General features: G+C 43.3%; 3 protein-coding genes across 3 annotated transcripts; 2 read left to right on the forward strand and 1 right to left on the reverse strand.

The window, feature by feature from the left end:
- Positions 1–8,815: 8,815 nt before the first annotated feature.
- Positions 8,816–13,461, forward strand: LOC109764679 (F-actin-capping protein subunit alpha). Its single transcript, XM_020323471.4, has 10 exons — positions 8,816–9,130; positions 9,238–9,353; positions 9,749–9,838; positions 10,584–10,648; positions 10,725–10,886; positions 11,351–11,429; positions 11,534–11,611; positions 12,846–12,920; positions 13,002–13,037; positions 13,154–13,461. Exons 1-10 carry the CDS (start codon positions 9,019–9,021, stop codon positions 13,277–13,279), a joined length of 939 nt encoding a protein of 312 aa, XP_020179060.1. The 5' UTR covers positions 8,816–9,018; the 3' UTR covers positions 13,280–13,461.
- Positions 13,462–14,768: 1,307 nt separating this feature from the next.
- Positions 14,769–17,132, forward strand: LOC109764678 (uncharacterized). The gene is made up of 9 exons (XM_020323470.4): positions 14,769–14,896; positions 15,067–15,186; positions 15,286–15,353; positions 15,631–15,739; positions 15,819–15,887; positions 15,980–16,037; positions 16,332–16,567; positions 16,719–16,770; positions 16,860–17,132. The coding sequence occupies exons 1-9, from the start codon at positions 14,894–14,896 to the stop codon at positions 16,925–16,927; spliced, it is 783 nt and encodes a 260-aa protein (XP_020179059.1). The 5' UTR covers positions 14,769–14,893; the 3' UTR covers positions 16,928–17,132.
- Positions 17,133–17,546: 414 nt separating this feature from the next.
- On the reverse strand, positions 17,547–20,159 carry LOC109764677 (uncharacterized). Its single transcript, XM_020323468.4, has 7 exons — positions 19,609–20,159; positions 19,164–19,241; positions 18,931–19,073; positions 18,444–18,514; positions 18,256–18,351; positions 18,084–18,176; positions 17,547–17,997 (listed from the first exon to the last, which is right to left on the reverse strand). The coding sequence occupies exons 1-7, from the start codon at positions 20,074–20,076 to the stop codon at positions 17,912–17,914; spliced, it is 1,035 nt and encodes a 344-aa protein (XP_020179057.1). The 5' UTR covers positions 20,077–20,159; the 3' UTR covers positions 17,547–17,911.
- Between the last annotated feature and the right edge of the window lie 1,623 nt (positions 20,160–21,782).

Here is a 21,782-nt window from a genome sequence, read left to right on the forward strand (position 1 = left end):
CATCGCTATGTGATTAACACCCAAAGAGTACTAAGGTGTGATCATGTTTTGATTGTGAGATAATTTTAGTCAACGGGTCTGTCACATTCAGATCCGTAAGTATTTTGCAAATTTCTATGTCTACAATGCTCTACACGGAGCTACTCTAGCTAATTGCTCCCACTTTCAATATGTATCTAGACCGAGACTTAGAGTCATCTAGATTAGTGTCAAAACTTGCATCGATGTAACCCTTTACGATGAACCTTTTGTCACTTCCATAATCGAGAAACATATCCTTATTCCACTAAGGATAATTTTGACCGCTTTCCAGTGATCTACTCCTAGATCACTATTGTACTCCCTTGCCAAAATCAGTGTAGGGTATACAATAGATATGGTACACAGCATGGCATACTTTATAGAACCTATGGCCAAGGCATAGGGAATGACTTTTCATTATCTTTCTATCTTCTGCCGTGGTCGGGCTTTGAGTCTTACTCAATTTCACACCTTGTAACACAGGCAAGAACTCTTTCTTCGACTGTTCTATTTTGAACTACTTCAAAATCTTGCTTAAGGTATGTACTCATTGAAAAAACTTATCAAGCGTCTTGATCTATCTCTATAGATCTTGATGCTCAATATGTAAGCAGCTTCACCGAGGTCTTTCTTTTGAAAAACTCCATTCAAACACTCCTTTATGCTTCGCAGAATAATTCTACATTATTTCCGATCAACAATATGTCATTCACATATACTTATCAGAAATGCTGTAGTGCTCCCACTCACTTTCTTGTAAATACAGGCTTCACCGCAAGTCTGTATAAAACTATATCCTTTGATCAACTTATCAAAGCGTATATTCCAACTCCGAGATGCTTGCACCAGTCCATAGATGGATCGCTGGAGTTTGCATATTTTGTTAGCACCTTTAGGATTGACAAAACCTTCTGGTTGCATCATATACAACTCTTCTTTAATGAATCCATTAAGGAATGCAGTTTTGTTTATCCATTTGCCAGATTTCATAAAATGCGGCAATTGCTAACATGATTCGGACAGACTTAAGCATAGATACGAGTGAGAAACTCTCATCGTAGTCAACACCTTAAACTTGTCGAAAACCTTTTGCGACAATTCTAGCTTTGTAGATAGTAACACTACTATCAGCGTCCGTCTTCCTCTTGAAGATCCATTTAATCTCAATGGCTCGCCGATCATTGGGCAAGTCAATCAAAGTCCATACTTTGTTCTCATACATGGATCTCATCTCAGGTTTCATGGCCTCAAGCCAGTTTGCGGAATCTGGGCTCACCATCGCTTCTTCATAGTTCGTAGGTTCGTCATGGTCTAGTAACATAACCTCCAGAACAGGATTACCGTACCACTCTGGTGCGGATCTTACTCTGGTTGACCAACAAGGTTCAGTAATAACTTGATCTGAAGTTCCATGATCATCATCATTAACTTCCTCACTAATTGGTATAGGCATCACAGAAATTGGTTTCTGCGATGAACTACTTTCCAATAAGGGAGCAGGTACAATTACCTCATCAAGTTCTACTTTCCTCCCACTCACTTCTTTCGCGAGAAACTCCTTCTCTAGAAAGGACCCATTCTTAGCAACGAATGTCTTGCCTTCGGATCTGTGATAGAAGGTGTACCCAACTGTCTCCTTTGGGTATCCTATGAAGACACATTTCTCCGATTTGGGTTTGAGCTTATCAGGATGAAACTTTTTCACATAAGCATCGCAACCCCAAACTTTAAGAAACGACAACTTTGGTTTCTTGCCAAACCACAGTTCATAATATGTCGTCTCAACGGATTTAGATGGTACCCTATTTAACGTGAATGCAGCTGTCTCTAATGCATAACCCCAAAACGATAGTGGTAGATTGGTAAGAGACATCATATATCGCACAATATCTAATAAAGTACGGTTATGATGTTCGGGCACACCATTACACTGTGGTGTTCCAGGTGGCGTGAGTAGTTAAACTATTTCACATTGTTTTAACTGAAGGCCAAACTCGTAACTCAAATACTCTTCTCCACGATCAGATCGTAGAAACTTTATTTTCTTGTTACGATGATTTTCCACTTCACTCTGAAATTATATGAACTTTTCAAATGTTTCAGACTTCTGTTTCATTAAGCAGATATACCCATATCTGCTCAAATCATCTGTGAAGGTCAGAAAATAATGATACCTGCTACGAGCCTCAATATTCATCGGACCACATACATCTGTATGTATGATTTCCAAGAAATCTGTTGCTCTCTCCATAGTTCCGGAGAACGGCGTTTTAGTCATCTTGCCCATGAGGCATGGTTTGCAAGCATCAAGTGATTCCAAAATCCCATCAGTATGGAGTTTCTTCATGCGCTTTACACCAATATGACCTAAACGGCAGTGCTACAATTTGCACTATCATTATTAACTTTGCATCTTTTGGCTTCATTATTATGAATATATGTATCACTACGATCGAGATCCAACAAACCATTTTATTGGGTGTATGACCATAGAAAGTTTTATTCATGTAAACAGAACAACAATTATTCTCTAATTTAAATGAATAACCGTATTGCAACAAACATGATCAAATCATATTCATGCTCAACGCAAACACCAATAACACTTATTTAGTTTCAACACTAATCCCGAAAGTATAGGGAGTGTGCGATGATGATCATATCAATCTTGGAACTACTTCCAACACACATCGTCACCTCGCCTTTTACTAGTCTCTGTTTATTCTGCAACTCCCGTTTCGAGTTACTACTCTTAGCAACTGAACCAGTATCAAATACCGAGGGGTTGCTATAAACACTAGTAAAGTACACATCAATAACATGTATATCCAATATACCTTTGTTCACTTTGCCATCCTTCTTATCCACCAAATAGTTGGGGTAGTTCCGCTTCCAGTGACCAGTCCCTTTGCAGTAGAAGCACTTAGTCTCAGGCTTAGGACCAGACTTAGGCTTCTTCACTTGAGCAGCAACTTGCTTGCCGTTCTTCTTGAAGTTCCCCTTCTTCCCTTTGCCCTTTTCTTGAAACTAGTGGTCTCGTCAACCATCAACACTTGATGTTTTTCTTGATTTCTACCTTCGTCGATTTCAGCATCACGAAGAGCTCGGGAATTACGTCATCCCTTGCATACTATAGTTCATCACGAAGTTCTACTAACTTGGTGATGGTGACTAGAGAATTCTGTCAATCACTATTTTATCTGGAAGATAAACTCCCACTTGATTCAAGCGATTGTAGTACCCAGACAATCTGAGCACATGCTCACTGCTTGAGCTATTCTCCTCCATCTTTTAGCTATAGAACTTGTTGGAGACTTCATATCTCTCAACTCGGGTATTTGCTTGAAATATTAACTTCAACTCCTGGAACATCTCATATGGTCCATGACGTTCAAAACATCTTTGAAGTCCCGATTCTAAGCCGTTAAGCATGGTGCACTAAACTATCAAGTAGTCATCATATTGAGCTAGCCAAACGTTCATAACGTCTGCATCTGCTCCTGCAATAGGTCTGTCACCTAGCGGTGCATCAAGGACATAATTTTTCTATGCAGCAATGAGGATAATCCTCAGATCACGGATCCAATCCGCATCTTTGCTACTAACATCTTTCAACATAATTTTTCTCTAGGAACATATCAAAAATAAACACAGGGAAGCAACAACGCGAGCTATTGATCTACAACATAATTTGCAAAATACTATCAGGACTAAGTTCATGATAATTTTAAGTTCAATTAATCATATTACTTAAGAACTCCCACTTAGATAGACATCCCTCTAATCCTCTAAGTGATCACGTGATCCATATCAACTAAACCATGTCTGATCATCACGTGAGATGGAGTAGTTTCAATGGTGAACATCACTATGTTGATCATATCTACTATATGATTTACGCTCGACCTTTCGGTCTCCGTGTTCCGAGGCCATATCTGCATATGCTAGGCTCGTCAAGTTTAACCTGAGTATTCCGCGTGTGCAACTGTTTTGCACCCGTTGTATTTGAACGTAGAGCCTATCACACCCGATCATCACGTGGTGTCTCAGCACGAAGAACTTTCGCAACGGTGCATACTCAGGGAGAACACTTTTATCTTGAAATTTTAGTGAGAGATCATCTTATAATGCTACCGTCAATCAAAGCAAGATAAGATGCATAAAAGATAAACATCACATGCAATCAATATAAGTGATATGATATGGCCATCATCATCTTGTGCTTGTGATCTCCATCTCCGAAGCACTGTCATGATCACCATCGTCACCGGCGCGACACCTTGATCTCCATCGTAGCATCGTTGTCGTCTCGCCAACTATTGCTTTTACTACTATCGCTACCGCTTAGTGATAAAGTAAAACAATTACATGGCGATTGCATTTCATACAATAAAGCGACAACCATATGGCTCATGCCAGTTGCCGATAACTCGGTTACAAAACATGATCATCTCATACAATAAAATATAGCATCATGTCTTGACCATATCACATCACAACATGCCCTGCAAAAACAAGTTAGACGTCCTCTACTTTGTTGTTGCAAGTTTTACGTGGCTGCTACGGGCTTAGCAAGAACCGTTCTTACCTACGCATCAAAACCACAACGATAGTTTGTCAAGTTGGTGTTGTTTTAACCTTCACAAGGACCGGGCGTAGCCACACTCGGTTCAACTAAAGTGAGAGAGACAGACACCCGCCAGTCACCTTTAAGCAACGAGTGCTCGCAACGGTGAAACCAGTCTAGCGTAAGTGTACGCGTAATGTCGGTCCGGGCCGCTTCATCTCACAATACCGCTGCACCAAAGTATGACATGCTGGTAAGCAGTATGACTTATATCGCCCACAACTCACTTGTGTTCTACTCGTGCATAGCATCAGATGCATAAAACCAGGCTCGGATGCCACTGTTGGGGAACGTAGTAATTTCAAAAAATTTCCTATGCACACGCAAGATCATGGTGATGCATAGCAACGAGAGGGGAGAGTGTTGTCCACGTACCCTCGTAGACCGAAAGCGGAAGCGTTAACACGACGCGGTTGATGTAGTCGTACGTCTTCACGATCCGACCGATCAAGTACCGAACGCACGGCACCTCCGAGTTCAGCACACGTTCAACTCGATGACGTCCCTCGAACTCCGATCCAGCCGAGTGTTGAGGGAGAGTTTCGTCAGCACGACAGCGTGGTGATGGTGATGATGTTCTACCGACGCAGGGCTTCGCCTAAGCTCCGCTACGACATTATCGAGGTGTAATATGGTGGAGGGGGGCACCGCACACGGCTAAAATATCGTATATCAATTGTGTCTAGAGGTGCCCCCCTGCCCCCGTATATAAAGGAGCAAGGGGGGAGGCCGGCTGGCCCTTGGGGCGCGCCAAAGAGGGGGGGAGTCCTCCTCCTAGTAGGAGTAGGACCCCCCTTTCCTAGTCCTACTAGGAAGAGAGAAGGGGGAAGGAAAGAGAGGGAGAGGGAGAGGGAAAGAGGGGCTGCGCCCCCCTCCCCTAGTCCAATTCGGACTCCTCATGGGAGGGGGCGCGCCACCTCCTGGGCGGCTGCCCTCTCTCACCCCTCAGGCCCACTAAGGCCCAATACTTCCCCGGGGGGTTCCGGTAACCCCTCTGGCACTCCGGTTTTATCCGAAACTTCTCCGGAACACTTCCGGTGTCCGAATATAGTCGTCCAATATATCAATCTTTATGTCTCGACCATTTCGAGACTCCTCATCATGTCCGTGATCACATCCGGGACTCCGAACAACCTTCGGTACATCAAAACATATAAACTCATAATATAACTGTCATCGTAACGTTAAGCATGCGGACCCTACGGGTTCGAGAACTATGTAGACATGACCGAGACACCTCTCCGGTCAATAACCAATAGCGGAACCTGGATGCTCATATTGGTTCCTACATATTCTACGAAGATCTTTATCGGTCAAACCGCATAACAACATACGTTGTTCCCTTTGTCATCGGTATGTTACTTGCCCGAGATTCTATCGTCGGTATCTCGATACCTAGTTCAATCTCGTTACTGGCAAGTCTCTTTACTCGTTCCGTAATACATCATCCCGCAACTAACTCATTAGTTACAATGCTTGCAAGGCTTATAGTGATGTGCATTACCGAGTGGGCCCAAAGATACCTCTCCGACAATCGGAGTGACAAATCCTAATCTCGAAATACGCCAACCCAACAAGTACCTTTGGAGACACCTGTAGAGCACCTTTATAATCACCCAGTTATGTTGTGACGTTTGGTAGCACACAAAGTGTTCCTCCGGTAAACGGGAGTTGCATAATCTCATAGTCATAGGAACATGTATAAGTCATGAAGAAAGCAATAGCAACATACTAAACGATCGAGTGCTAAGCTAACATAATGGGTCAAGTCAATCACGTCATTCTCCTAATGAGGTGATCCCGTTAATAAAATGACAACCCATGTCAATGGCTAGGAAACTTAACCATCTTTGATCAACGAGCTAGTCAAGTAGAGGCATACTAGTGACACTTTGTTTGTCTATGTATTCACACATGTATTATCTTTCCGGTTAATACAATTCTAGCATGAATAATAAACATTTATCATGATATAAGGAAATAAATAATAACTTTATTATTGCCTCTAGGGCATATTTCCTTCAGGAGGCCCAACAAGTCTACAAGAAGAAGGTTGTGTAGTAGACATTACTGGGCCTCATAGGTTCCTTCCCTTAAGCGCGCAACCCCTTAGGTTTTCGTTCACTTTATCGCGAGTCATATCACATCCGACTCGGCTGGTCGGTAGTGGCCTCTAGCAAAGCGTGCCGACTCCAGGTGTCCAATGAAGCTGGTTAGGCGAACCCGTACATCATACTTCTGTTCCCTTTGCCACACGATATATGTTGTCGGGCTCAAGGCGAGCCTATCATCCTTGTGCTAGCCCGGCCCCTTTCTCGTTCTAGTGATGTCGACCACAAACCGGATTATCTCATAATCCTAATCGCATGGCCATGCTTATCTTGGTCGGATCACACGAGGTGCCCAGAGTATATCTCTCCTGATCGGAGGGGCAAATCTCATCTTGCTCGACCATGTCTCGTAGCATGGGTCTGGACAAGCCCAAAACCCACCTTTGTAACTACCCAGTAACGGAGTAGCGTTTGGTTGGCCCAAAGCAAGTCTGTCACCATCCCGAGTACATGCGCCAGTTCAGGTCTTAGGACATAGAACGTATGTTGTACTAGAGACTCACAGATGACATATCGCTGCGTCTCATAGTTGGGTCTGTCCGACTCGGACCTTATCTCAACTCGGATCCAACTACGTCGAATCCGACCAGATCCTTCCGAGTCCATATTATCCGGTTAGCATCCAATGCTCCATGGCTAGTGAGACCAAGCCATCGACCGTGTCATATGCTAGTCTAGTCGGCTGCGCGTCCACAAACCCTTTCGACTAGAGACCTTTTAGGACGTTCATCATACAATGCATAGTCCCACAAACAAGTCACGTGTACTTGCTAATACACATCATTGATAATGTCCAAGGACTATCTTTATTCATAAACACATAGGAAGTATCATCATACATGATTGCCTCTAGGGCATATCTCCAACAAGGACCAAGTGAATACAATTTCAAGTAAAAGGAGCCAGAGTAGAGACTACATATGTGATTTCACAATTCACTCTCAATATCCTCTAGTAGCTAGCGGTATGTTTCTTTTTTGAAAATTCAAAGGAGGATTATTCTCTTGTTATGTGAAAAAACATAAAAAAAGGGGAGCCCGACGCATGTAGCTCCCGCTTGCGCAGGGTCCGGGGAAGGATCTGACCACTTTGGGTCTATTGTACGTAGTCTTTCCCTACATTTTTGTAAGAGGTTGTTTCCAGGACTTAAACTTGTGACCTCATGATAACAAGGCAGCAACTTTACCACTGCGCCAAGGCTCCCATTCTATGTAAAAAAGCATTAGAGAATAAATTATTATTTTTGATCAAAAAGGGTTTCCCGTCCTAGTATTTTATAAAAAAGAGAGGTAACGAAACACAAAATGACTGTTCACAGGTCTCGGGCTAAACCAAAGTACCCAAGCCAAAAAAGTTTTAGCAGGACAACCAACAACACGAGCAAAAAGAAAGTTCAGCAATAGGAGCTATCTCAGATAGAAGCTCTATTGAACAATCCTTGGGCCCACCTTATTCCTCATCTCCACGCGATCCTCATGAGTTCTCCTCTTCCTCGATCCAGTAGTACAAGCATCCCTTTAGTAAGCTTGATTGAGTACTAGAGAATAATCTAGATATGTTAACATAAGTTATAATTAAAAATATTGATATGTCAACAACCTCCAGTTTCATAACTCCTCTACTTCTCGTTTGTCGAACACAAACCCAATCTCATGAACATACAAAAAAAAGAGTACTCACTCTGTAAACTAATATAAGAGCGTTTCAATCACTAAAATATTAATCTAAACACTCTTATATAAGTTTACGGAGGGAGTACATGATACTACGTACTCCCTCCGACCGAAAATACTTGTCATCAAAATGAATTAAAGAGGGTGTATCTAGACGTATTTTAGTTCTAGATACATCCATTTTTATCCATTTTGATGACAAGTATTTTCGGACGGGAGGGAGTACTTCACAAGATCTATAAAAATATCGAGCAACTTTGCTGTTTTGTTCACTCCTTTGCACTTCCACAAATTAATTCCCCCCCTTTTGCCCTAAAAAAGAAAAAGAAAAACCTCCAGCGCCCATCTACTCCACACGGAAAAACCACCGGCCCCGTCCGTCCGATCGGGTACAGTAGTACCGCGACCATCGTCAACCGGCACGGCCCGGCAGGCGCCACCCGCCGCTAGCCTCGCCTGCCCCCCACGTGCCGCCCGTGCGGCCACCCATCAATCCCATTCCCCCTCCCCCCACGCCTCCCGCTCCGCCCACTCCACATCGCCTCCCGTCCCCCACCCACCGCCGCCCCGCGCCCGCGCCCGCCAAATGTCGGAAGACGGCGGCGCTGGCGAGCCGCTCAGCGGCGACCAGAAGCGGGAGATCGCCGTCTGGTTCCTCGCCAACGCCCCCACCGGCGAGATCCACTACGTCGCCAAAGGTAACCCCCGCCCGCCCCCTCCGCCTCCCTCCATTCGATCCCCAGTTACGCGCCCGTAATTCAGGCGAGCCGTTTGTTTGACTCCTCGCTTGTTCGAATGCGCGCAGATGTGCGGGCGCTGCTCGGGGACGACGCCGCGTACGAGGCCGCGGCCGCGGAGGCCTACCCGGAGTACAACAAGACGCACCTCCTCTCCCTCCAGCTCCCCGACCGCAGCGGCGATGTGAGCATCTCTCTCTCTCTCTCTCTCTCCCTCGCTCCCGACCGAGCTGTTGTACAGTGTCGAATTACTTTGGAAGTGACAGCGTACGTTTGCCATAGGTCGTAATTCAGCGGTTAAGACCCCACGAATCTGGCTCTTAGGCTATTCCTTCGGATTTATTTTTAATTTGCTAGGCTTGGGGAACGGAACAACTGTACTGTACGCGGAGTTGAGGATAGGGGAACATTTGGGTAGTTTCTCTCTCTGACCACATGATAATTAGAGTAGGAGCATTTCTGTTGGATGGGCCACTGTTCTTTGTGTGTCATTTTCCATTGCTATGAAGGGAGTATGATGCTTTTAAGTGTCCCTGTCGGCCGAATGTTGAATTTTAATAATGTGATACATGCCTGCAGATAATCATCACAACTTATGGGGAGATTGACAGGAACAACTATCTGGACCCTAGGACCGCACAAATTGCTACCGTGGACCATGTTAAGCAGGTATCATTGAATGATGTGCATGATACCGCTCACGACAATTTAGCTTTATTATGTCTATTCTTACAATACTTTAACACGCCAGAAAATGTACAGCAAACCAGTGAACAAATAACCACCCATTTGCGTATCTGCAGTAAGCATGGCTTGCATCTCGATCTTAGTGGTGTTACTATTCTTATACTTTTGAGTTTTGACTAATGGCCCAGGTTATTTGTGGTTGATCTGTCTTACTGTGTGTGTGCAGTTTTCACTTAGTTTGCAATTTATGCTGTGAAACCACATATTTCATGTTGCATGTCATATGGATGTGATATAGTGTATAACTCAGCATACTTTAGCTCAGAGCCGAGCTCTGCATGTAAATAGTCCACGCTTTCTCTGTTGCTGGTTTATAGTTTTACTGAGGAATTGATCTGGGCATTGATACTGAAATAACCATATGTTCCAAACACAAATGGATTTGCTGGACTTGAATTGAATAGGTGGTTTCTTATGATACTTGAAATAGCTCAGAAGCAGAAACATGAAAAATGACTTCTCCAATATAGTATTTCAAAATTGCAGTGGCCTTTATCTAATTAACCCTTACATCAAACACCACCAGCAGCAGAATTATGCTTTGCAGGCTAATGTTACCTGCCTCCACAAAATTGGATATGGGATTTCGTTCTCCTTTTTAATACCCATTAAATATGAGAATTCCTGCATTAAGTTAATTTGTTTTGTTTCGTGATTATGTTTAAAGACTTGTACAAAATTGAGGCCTGCTGCAGATGAGGAGCTTCCTTCAGCATATATTGAAGAGTTTAGGTATGTTATCTCTGCTACTTTTCATTGCCCATATTACATAGCCAGCGAATAATCCATACTTATGTACTTGATATAGGAGTGCTATAGATTATGAAGTGTCCAAATATGTTGGTGAAGCTTATCCAAAAGGTGTTTCTGCCGTTTATTGTACCAATGGAAAGGATCTAGAGGAACCAGGAGCTGATTTTGGTTTGGCAGTAGTTATCTCCGCTGCTAGGCGAAGCCCACGAAACTTTTGGTATGTTTTCTGACTTTTTTGTTACCTCTCTGTTATTATAAGGAAACTACCTTGTTTGCGCACCTATAGATCAGTGACTTTGGTCTGGATTATAATGCCTGTTTTCAGTTCCTCCTCTTTATAGTGTCTCTAGAGGTTTTAGTTTTTATCTTTGTATCCTTGTATTCCTTGAGAACCCACTTTCAGTATGCAACTTTTGATTGTATATTTACCACCATTGTTTCTCGTTTCCCACTAGTAACTAATCATTTGGTTTGTGGCTATACTGTTTATCACCTGCTTATAATACATTATTATATGTTTATTTGTACTTTCTTACTTAAAGATTTAGTACTTGTGCTGTATCTGAACACTTGTTTCACAGAATACCTCGCTAGAACACTTGAAGTATGTTCCTTATAGGTTTGATCTTCGTATCATTTAGTGTCTGTCTGATGGAGGCAACTTAATATTGTGTCATCCAGCAATGGCAGCTGGCGTTCCATTTGGACTTTGGAATTCAGTTATGCGTTTCAACTTGTAGAAATTAAAGGAAAGATACAGGTTAGCTGTTTTACTTAGCTCAAGCTAAAATCATGGTTAAATAATGTCACTGCAAGTAAAATTAGTAACTTCTGTATTGTAAAGATTACTTGTATGGTCCCCAGGTAGATGCTCATTATTTTGAAGAGGGAAATGTGCAGCTGGATACTGACGTTGATTGCAAGGACTCCACAATAATGCAGGTTAGTTTATGGAATAATTTTGAGCCCTACGTATTGTAGTGATTTTTTTTTCTTTGACCTCATAGTGGACATATGTTGCTTGTGTGCGCAGAAATTTGTAGAGACTAACATGGTCCTTGATCTCCCCTTTCGTTTTAAGAACCTCTGATGCATAAGAAGAGGCCTAAAGCTCTGCAGCATATTTTGGCTCGAAACTATGACCTTGGCCCTCTAGGCACCCTCAATGTTCGAATTTTTGTGTGTGTGTGCAGAACTTGGTGTTTTATCACCTTATAAACATGGCCTACCATTAAGTCTCTTCTCAGGCTCTGAAGCTCTATTTTGGTTGTTGTATCACTGCTTTAGTATTCTTTGCTTGCATAGTTGGGACCCACAGTGCAGCTATTATAAATTTTAGGTAAACTTTATTCCATTCTTCGATAATATTGTTTTCTCGAACACTCCTGCACATGCAAGTCAGTATGTGTTCATTTATTTGTATTCAAGAAACTTAGAAATATTATCTTCACTTTACCAAGTCACTATATTGGTGCAAACTGTCCCAACACAAACCTAAGCTTTATGCAACTTTTTTGGGAAATGATGAACCTATGGCATATTTCCTCTCCCAGATTTTACTTTGCTGGATTGTGTAGATAGAAATGACAGTTGCAAGTTCACCTCATGACTAGCATGTAAGAGAGAAAGCGTGGGTGGGGCATAGTTACTCTTTTCCTTCCTAGTTATTTTCTTTTGTAACTGGCTGTGGAGTTTATGTGTTGCACTATTCACATTTCAGGACGATATGTGTACTCCCTCCGTCCCAAAACAATTGAAGTTCTAGTTTTTTCCTAAGTCAAACTTGCTTAAGTTTGACCACATCTATAGAAAAATGTGCTGAGATCTACAACAGCAAATACACATAATACGAAAATATGTTATGTCTTAAAGAATCTTAAGAGACTAATTTGGTGTTATAAATGTTAATATATTTTTGTATAGACTGGGTCAAAAAGTTAAACAATTTTGACTTGGGCAAATCCAGAACTTCAATTATTTTGGAACGGAGGTAGTAGTATCTTTGTGTCAGTCACCCATTGATGTGTCATCTGATCTAAATTGGTTGTGCTGCCTTGATATTTAGTCATGGTGCCGCCTTCGATATCCCTATTTGCTTTCTTTGTCCTTTTTATTATATCTTTGCCAGGTTTAAAATTTTAAACATGCCTCTGATGTTATATTACTTATGTTTCAGTCGCCCGAAGACACTGGACACACAGTCGCTAACATCATTCGGCATCACGAGTCCGAGTATTTTTCATCTCTCGAGGTTGGAACCTTTCTGTTCTCTACTTCATCTCCCAAGATGCTAACACAGTGAATAATGCTATTTACACATTTCTGCGCACAGGAATCATACTTGAATCTCTCCGACGCAACGTTTAAGGTACGCCGAGGCATCAGTAAACAATCTGGCATTAAACAGGATAGTCGCAACGCTCGGACTACTGCAGTTATCTTTTCATGTCCCCTGTTTCACTCCATGTTTTGTCTCGTGCACAGGATCTTCGGAGGAAACTTCCGGTTACCCGCACCCTTTTCCCATGGCATAACACGCATGCCATCACCCTCACGCGGGACCTTGCCAAAGAGCTAGGGATAGGGAAAGGAAGCCATGTCACTAGGTAGCTTCGTGTGGAATTTTTATCTCCATGCAATTTGCTGTTCTGTAGGCTGTACAATTCTTATCCTGTATAATCAGCAGTTTTCTTCTTTCGGTTACTGTGGTTTCACATAGCGGTGTAAATCAAGAGCTTGACCTTTCTTTTGTGGAGAAATCGCATCGCCAGAATATATGTTCATTCAGATTCCGACTTGCCTCACTCCAGAATATATGTTTGTTTTCGGCCTCCAAATCAAACGCATATGTCCTTGTGCTTTTTGAGATGACCTGAAACAGATTTTATCATGTATGTACAAAAGGTACAACTGACAAGAGATGATGCAGAACTCTTGAAACATTCTTTGAAATTCTTACAATCGTCTGTAGGATGAAGGTTTATCATGTATACCCGAAAAGTCCATTCTGCACCCGAGCTCATATGCTCCCGCATGAACAGTAAAATCGAAAAAAATTCAAAAAATTCCCAATTTTTTTGAGAGAAACATTGACAAAAATTTTAAGTGCCTGTAAAAATTCATCATGAAATCACATTCCTGTAAGGCGTGGCAAAAAAGACAAATTCAGTGCTTTAAAATGCGTTTGAAAGTAGCTTTTCAGAGTACTGTTTTTGTTTTTTTTTTTGCCACGCCTTCTAGGAATGTGATTTCATGACGAATTTTTGCAGGCACTTAGAACTTTTGTCAATGTTTCTCTCAAAAAAAATTGGAATTTTTTGAATTTTTTTAATTTAGTTTTGATTTTACTGTTCACCCGAGCTCATTTGAGCTCGGGAGCAGATTAGCCGCGTCCATGTATACCCTCCAGGTATGTTTGGTAGTGCCCAAGTTTGCCCTACCAAAAATCTGTCTAGCCTAAACTTCAGTCAAGGTTTTTATTCCTATGAGTTGTCCAATATTTTTTTGCAAAAAATAAGAAAAATAACTGGAGTGAACACAGTTAAGTTAACATGTCATACATCTTCCCGCAAAAAAAATGTCATTCATCAAAACAAAGTCTATATTCTCTTACAATTACAAATACCAAGTGCAGCGTAGAGCCGTAGACACACCAACCACACGAACGTTCTCATACATTGTCTACCAAAGATTGGAGTTTCAAAGAAGATTGATCAAGTCACCATAAACACACATTGTTTGTCAATGAAAACATCGCCTTTCCACTGAAAGAATAATCCATCTTAACATAGATGATGTCAAACCTAGTATTTGATTCGGGACCGGCTATGGATATAACAATCCGGCTAACTACCTTTTCTGAGGCAACCTGGCTATCTGCCTAGTAACATGTTAATTCGCAAAGTCCAGATTAAAAAAGAGTTAATTCTCAAAGTCCATATTTTTGGTGACGAACATGTTTTAGTCAACGGTCTGAACTTTGAACTTTTTTTTTTGAGGCAGTCTGAACTTTCAACTAAGGGAAGAGCGTGATCAATTAATTACCAAAGCAGGCCTTTCTGGCCCATATCATGCGCGAGCGAGCCTAACGGTCAAAATTGCCCAGACGAAGATCGTGCAGCCCAAGGCCCATAAATACCTATAAACCCCCAAAACGACTCCCCTTCTCCTTCCTTTCCGCCGCCTCCCCACCGCAAACCCCGACCAGCCCTAGGGTTCGCCGCCATGGTAAGTCCCCTCCGTCTTCCTCCCACCGCCGTCCTCCCTCCGCCGTCCGCCCCGCTGCCGATTCGTCCCGTCCCGAGCTCGCCCCCCGCTCCGCTCGCTCTCTGATTGCTGCACGATGTTTCCCCCCACGAATTTTGTGCTGATTTCCTCCGTGCTCGAGTTGCCTGCAGCCTCAGGGAGATTACATAGAGCTTCACCAGAAGCGCCATGGACGGCGCATGGACTACGAGGAGCGCAAGCGCAAGAAGGAGGCGCGCGCCGTCAAGAAGAACTCCAAGGATGCCCGCAAGGTGCTGCCCTGATGCTGATGCGACCCCTCTCTTTCGAATCCCATGTATTGTTTCTGCGCGTTTCTGTTGCTGATGCGTGTGTGGTTTTGCCTGTCGCAGCTACTCGGTGCCAAGGGCAAGAGGTTCGCCAAGAAGCGGTATGCCGAGAAGGCGCAGATGAAGAAGACGTAAGTGTTTTGTTTAATGTTTCAGAATTACTGCTTACTGCTGCTCCAATTGGTGCTTGCCTAGAACTAGGAGATATGATGATTGTTCCCTATCGCAGTCGTAGTGGAACTTTTTAGAGACGAAGGGGGTCGGCAACAACCCGCTGTCCCATTTAGGTAGAAGATCAGTGATACGAATAGGAGATGCTCCAGCATCAAGGATGTTTTCCTCGTGATGTAGAATCAGCGTATCTGATTGCGGTTGCGTGGTCCTTACTCACAAGTGTTGTTCTTGCAGCCTGAAAATGCACGATGAGTCTTCTTCCCGGCAGAAGGTTGATGATGATGTTGAGGAGGGTGCCATTCCTTCGTATCTGCTGGATCGTGATCCGACACAGCGCGCCAAGGTACATGCTCTGTTCCTACTGCCTGCGGTGGCACAAACCTTTCCTATTGCACCACTTGCTGATTTATCGTCAATTGCAGGTTCTCAGCAACACAATTAAGCAAAAGAGGAAGGAAAAGGCTGGCAAATGGGATGTTCCTTTGCCTAAGGTATTTCCCAGTTCAAACTGCTGTTGTTTGCTTGCTTCAAAATCAGTGGGTTCCCACTCAGCTAAATGTTGCCACGCTTCATCTTCTTGCAGGTCAGACCTGTTGCTGAAGAAGAGATGTTCAAAGTTCTACGCACTGGCAAGCGGAAAAGTAAGTCATGATGAGCTCTATTGGGCAGCCTAGTTTGTAATTTGCCTATGTCAGTGCATTTCATATACAGGGATTGCATAAGTTTGTAATTCCTTGGCGGTTGCTAGCCCATTTTTGCTTCGGATGCTTTCCTAAAAGTGAATGTGCTGCAACTTTAAGGCAACTGAATTCTGCTAACTCCTGTTTTTGATCTGAAGTTGCTTTTAACATTCGGTGAACAATACACTGATTACATATAACTATTTCTTCTCCACTGAGTCGAATAATTTAGCTGGTAATTTTTTCCTTGTGCAGCCAAGCAGTGGAAGAGAATGGTAACTAAAGCCACCTTTGTTGGCCCTGGATTTACAAGGAAGCCACCAAAGTATGAGAGGTTCATCCGGCCTACTGGTCTGCGTTTCACCAAGGCTCATGTGACTCACCCTGAACTGAAATGTACGTTCAACCTTGATATCATTTCTGTGAAGAAAAACCCAAATGGTCCAATGTACACTTCTCTTGGTGTTATGACGAGGGGAACAATTATTGAGGTAGGCAAAGCAAACCTTATCTCCCCTGCGTTAGTGTTATAACTGATATACTTTTCCCCCTGTCAATGCTTACAATAAAGATATTTGTCATTGTTCTTTGGCATGAGATTTCTTTTCCTGCTGGTGCTTACAATAATGAATCTTCATCCAGGTGAACGTTAGTGAACTCGGTCTCGTAACCCCTGCTGGAAAAGTTGTTTGGGGTAAGTCATCCGTGGAAAAGCTCAGCTTCTTTTGCCCTTCCCTGCGCCTTAAGCCATGTTCCATAAACCAATGTTTCTTGTCTGTGCAGGCAAATACGCGCAGGTTACAAATAACCCGGAGAATGATGGCTGTATCAATGCTGTCTTGCTCGTGTGAAGCTTTGATACAATTCTGGTTAAGGTGCTGAGTGCGCTGTTTGTATCCGGTCTAACAAGGGCAGTTTTGTCGGTATTGCAGTTCGTGCTTGTCTTTGGAATAGACCCACTATCTAGTGTAATGTCAAGGTGGAACAGTCTTCTTCCCTTACTGACTATCCTGGTGTAAGATCTGAGCTATAGAGCTGGCAAATCCTTGAATGGAAGCACCACATGTCTTTTTTCTATGTTCATATTACGTTTCGGGTTTGCCTTATTTTGTCGGTTCATCCTCTAGTACCGCAAAAATATCATGCTGCAGTCTAGTATTTGGTGTGTGCCGTGAGCCTTCAATCCATGCTTATCTTTGGATCCACCCACATGCGCAACAGTATTTCCTCCCTTGATGTAACCTGCTTTACAATTTGAGCTATAAAAGTAACCAAATCCTTAAATAAAAGTTTGCCTTCTTTTGGATCATCTTGTTTTTATTGTTTCTGACTATCCTTCAATAATGCAAAGTATCTTCAAAGAACATTCTTCACTCAAGATATATCCACTGTACAAGCTAAATCTTTGCCATAAGGCGTGGCCCAAATTACTTCTTGATATATAGGCACATACTACTTAACAACAAAAAATTCGCACACCATTTACTCTTTTCATTCACAATGTAAAGTTGCCACAAACATTGCTCTATAGACATGGCCTAATGGGAAACTGGTTCCACTGAATGCTACAACCAAAATATTTTCTGTTGATCTTTATCAAAGTTAAACATGCGTGCGAGACATAAACTGCTTCCTTGAGTAAATCTGTACATTCAATCAAATAAACATCTGAAATGATCTCGGAAATAAACACCTGAACTATATAGGAGTACTTGCTAGCAAACCACTGCTGCTTTCTTGGATCTTGAACACATCATGTAAAAATCGGTACGTTTGGTGTTTGCTTCCCAGAGAGATCACACGGTGGAGAAAATTAATAGTCCTGTTGATAGATGTCAGCAAATGAAAATTCTATCCGCTGGAGCTGCTGCGTTGGCAACATTCAGATAGTTGACATCAACAGCATGCTTTCCAAAATCATCTGCAGGATTATTCAGAGAACAGTTAGGTTTTCGAATTTTTAGTAAGTGTTTGTGTCACAGCGACAGATACAATGACAAATCAAACCTTCATATATTGTCCGTACAATCTGAACATAGTCGCGTATCATGTCTTGATATATAATTCCATCTGGATGTGCATCCAAGACGACTAACACTCCTGTATGATTGCAAATTTGACAACAAAATGTCCAGTTAGTATGTGCAAAACAGGAAACAGTTAATCTGTATCAGCATACCTGGTGCCAACCAAGCTTTCGTCTCACTGGATGGCAATGGAGCTAACCAAAGGATATTACGTAGATTCATAGAGTCGTCATATGGTACATCAGATTCTGTTAAGATAGTGAATTTTTTAATCAAATGCAGGCACACAGTGCAAGGAAAATTTAGATTAAGATTTCATATGCATCTGACTGAATCATACCAGTCTGGCAATATCCCAAATTGTAAGGGAACGATTCCTTATCAAATGCTGGATATTCTTTGGCATGAAACCTGGTTCAGAAAATAATCAACATGGCTAGACCTAACAACTAACACACTGTTTCAGGAAGACATAATATTTCTAGTGGCATAGTAAAGATCATCTCTCAACCGAAACAATCTTTTCACAATCCTATGATCAAAATGCTTAGTCCTACCTATCTAACTCGACTAACAAGACCCTGCAAAAAAAAAAAAAAACTCGACTAACAAGAGCTTAGAAAGTCCTATCTCCATTTTACTTTCACCAAGAGGCAGCTAACTTCCAGTTTAAGTTTGCAAGCAATTAATCTTATGCTGTAAGTACAGATTGGCATGCTAAAGTCAACAAATTGTGATGCTACCAAACCTGCCCAGATCATAAAAACTGTTGTGCTATAGTTATCGAAAAGAAGCTCGAACCTTAACCATAAGAAATTTGAACTTACAGAATCCCAAGCCTTCCTGTCCCTGATGCCAGGAAGAGATGCCCATGGAATAAATCATACCGAGTCAGTGATACATTTAATCCAACCGATGGTCCTCGTGCAGCAATCAATTCAAACAGAAATGCAAAGTATGAATTGATTTCCTGGTCATAACACAAACATGTAAGACATGTAAACAGTGCCGAACATAAAAGTAAAAGAAATGTCGGCTAGAACTTGAGCCAAACACTGACCTCGTCAGCAAAGTGTCTTCCATACGGTGTTCTTGTGAGGTGGCATTTGCTCTTCTTCGTTCCCTCAACATCAGGCACCTAACGAGGATACCATGGTAGATTTTGTTAGGAAAAAAGAGCATATTCCGGGCGTTGGAAAATTTGGGACTATATGCGCATGATATATAGCTCACTCCAGAACAGTACCCTATTCTGTTTCCAGATCATCTAAACCAAACTGAATTTCTCCACTAAAAACTCACACAGTATCTTATCCCACATTCGGATCATGTAGAAACAAAACTGAATTATCAGCAGAAGACTGCATCATTTCCCACCTATCAACCAATGCCTGCTCTAGCGCCCCTCGAGACCTCAAATTCCATCCTCCCCCAAACTATCCGAGACCCTAAACGGTGCAAAATTTCACGCCTCCCGGGAGCAATCGAGGAAAACGAGCACTCACCGGCAGCATGGTGGGGTCGAGCAAGCGGTGGATGGCCCCAGGGTCGCCACCGGAGTCGACGGCGAGGCGCGCCAGCTCCAAGACCGGCGCCGGCGGCCACATCACCATCGCATCCGCCTCGGCCGCATCGCAGTCTTCCAGCAGAACCTTCCGGGAGCCCTTCCAGGGATACGCGCTAGACACGGCGGCGGGGTTGGCCGGGGAGAGGAACCGGAGGCAGGAGCTCAGGCGCGAGGCCTCCCGGGCCGGCACCCGCGCCGCGGCGCGCGGGCCGGCGAGGACGGCGAGGAGGTCGGCGGCTACGGTCCGCGGAGACGGCCGCGGGGAGGAGGAGGCGGCCGAGGAGGGGAGGGGAGAGGAGGAGGAGGAGCAGGAGACGGCGGCGAAGGAGACGCCGAGGGAGAGGGAGACGGCGGCGAAGGCCAGCTTGAGCGAGAGGGGAGGTGACCTGAACCGGAAGCGTTCCATCCCCTACTCCAACTGCCTTTTGCTTCTTGAGAAAATCCACCCCGCAGACCACAGCCAACACTTAAATCAAACGGTGGAGCAGTGCTGTTGCCGTGCATCAGAAGGCGCGATCGTGAAAAACGACGACCAAAATGAACTCATTTTAAAAATATTTCACAAAATGATCCTATCTGCACGACGACCGGGCCCGGGGTGCCATGCTAGTCATCATAACACCCTGGTCAAGTGCGCCATTCAAGGCGCTGATCTACCACGCCGACATCGACGATGGTTGGGCCCATATGTTGGCGCATGATGCCCCAGGCAGGGGCGCTATGCGCCTATGCCGATAGACATGACACCCTGGGCCGGGGAGCCATGCCCCTTCGCAAAAATGAAAAAACAAAAAACCAGGGCCAACGCGATTCGCTGCATACCCGAGCCAGAGGGCTCATTCTTTGTTCATGCCTTCTCTCGTCGCCCTTCTCCTCCCTCCCAATTCATGGTGAAGAAGTATGGATCGAGGGGAAAACTGGTGGATCTTCTTCCCTCCCAATCCTCAAGGTATTCCCCCAACTTTCCCCTTTTTTTATTGGTTTTTTTTTTTTTGCATTGAGCCCATGTGTAGAAACCCTAGTTCATCCCTTTTTTCAAAATTTGTTGATATTTGCGCCTGTCTTAGAAATGTATGGGTAGGGATTTGTATGGTGTGATTAGGATTTGGTACTTATAGTTGGATTTTTTATTATTATGTATGAGCTATTATTTGTAGCAATTTTGAACATGGGAATACTAAGGTTGTTTGTAAATGTGTATATGCATGTTCACTTGTATGGATGAGTTGGCCTAGGTACTTTTTTGCACTTGTATGTATCCATTTGTTGTGTGGATATGGATATTTGCACATGTATTATGTATGTATTTGCACTACTCCGGATGTTTACAAATGACAAGGAGGCTTACGACATACATTATCTCACTCGTGTCTCGTTCGATGTCGAAGATGAACCCTTGTGCAATCACGACACTCATTGATCGATAGCGGCCTGAGACACATACTTTCCACTTATTTGCTGGAGAGATGACGATTACTTTGCAGGATGTTCCACTGATCACTGGACTCCCCATCAAAGGAGAGCCTATTTGTTTTAGCACATATTTCGAGGGATGGCGTGAAATTATGGTGGGACTCATCTGGAGGAACCCGGGGCCTCACGCCTCCATGACTCACGTGAGCAGATAGATATATGTTTGACCAACAAGGCACAACATCGTGAACCAACATGTGGTTGAATGGTTAGGAGGACAGTGATACCCCCAGCCTGTCAGGGTTCAAGTCCTGGGCTTGACATTGATGTTCGCATTATTCTTGGATTTATTTCAGACTTCTAGCGATGTTCGTTCAGTGAGAGGAGACGTTCCCGTCGATTGCAAAGCGCGTGTCGTAACTTCGTAAAATCTAAAGATGTTATGCTAGCTCAATCTCTCAGATGTGCTCATAGAGATAGGGTGTGCACTCACAAGGATGAATGTATGCTCGTTTACGTGAGCGGCTTTGATTATGCTATGTTAAAAAAAGGAGGCACAACATCACAACCGGGCTCACAACAAACATCCAACCTTACGATGCACCACACACTCTCATTTCCTGGAAGCTTAGTATTTGTAGTGATTTCACAAAAAAAAAGAAGAGATCGGCGGATCATGGGATGGATAACAAATCAGCG

Source organism: Aegilops tauschii, chromosome 2 (assembly GCF_002575655.3).
Source record: "Aegilops tauschii subsp. strangulata cultivar AL8/78 chromosome 2, Aet v6.0, whole genome shotgun sequence".
Taxonomy (NCBI): Eukaryota; Viridiplantae; Streptophyta; class Magnoliopsida; order Poales; family Poaceae; genus Aegilops; species Aegilops tauschii.

Coding starts and splice junctions, on each gene's coding strand:
- LOC109764679 (XM_020323471.4), top strand. CDS start 9,019: ATGTCGGAAGACGGCGGCGCTGGCGAGCCGCTCAGCGGCGACCAGAAG. Junction 9,354..9,748: donor TCCCCGACCGCAGCGGCGAT/GTGAGCATCTCT, acceptor ACATGCCTGCAG/ATAATCATCACAACTTATGG. Junction 9,839..10,583: donor CCGTGGACCATGTTAAGCAG/GTATCATTGAAT, acceptor TTATGTTTAAAG/ACTTGTACAAAATTGAGGCC.
- LOC109764678 (XM_020323470.4), top strand. Junction 16,038..16,331: donor ACGCACTGGCAAGCGGAAAA/GTAAGTCATGAT, acceptor TTCCTTGTGCAG/CCAAGCAGTGGAAGAGAATG. Junction 16,568..16,718: donor CGAGGGGAACAATTATTGAG/GTAGGCAAAGCA, acceptor ATCTTCATCCAG/GTGAACGTTAGTGAACTCGG.
- LOC109764677 (XM_020323468.4), bottom strand. CDS start 20,076: ATGGAACGCTTCCGGTTCAGGTCACCTCCCCTCTCGCTCAAGCTGGCC. Junction 18,352..18,443: donor TTTGGGATATTGCCAGACTG/GTATGATTCAGT, acceptor CTATCTTAACAG/AATCTGATGTACCATATGAC. Junction 18,177..18,255: donor GAAAGCTTGGTTGGCACCAG/GTATGCTGATAC, acceptor GCAATCATACAG/GAGTGTTAGTCGTCTTGGAT.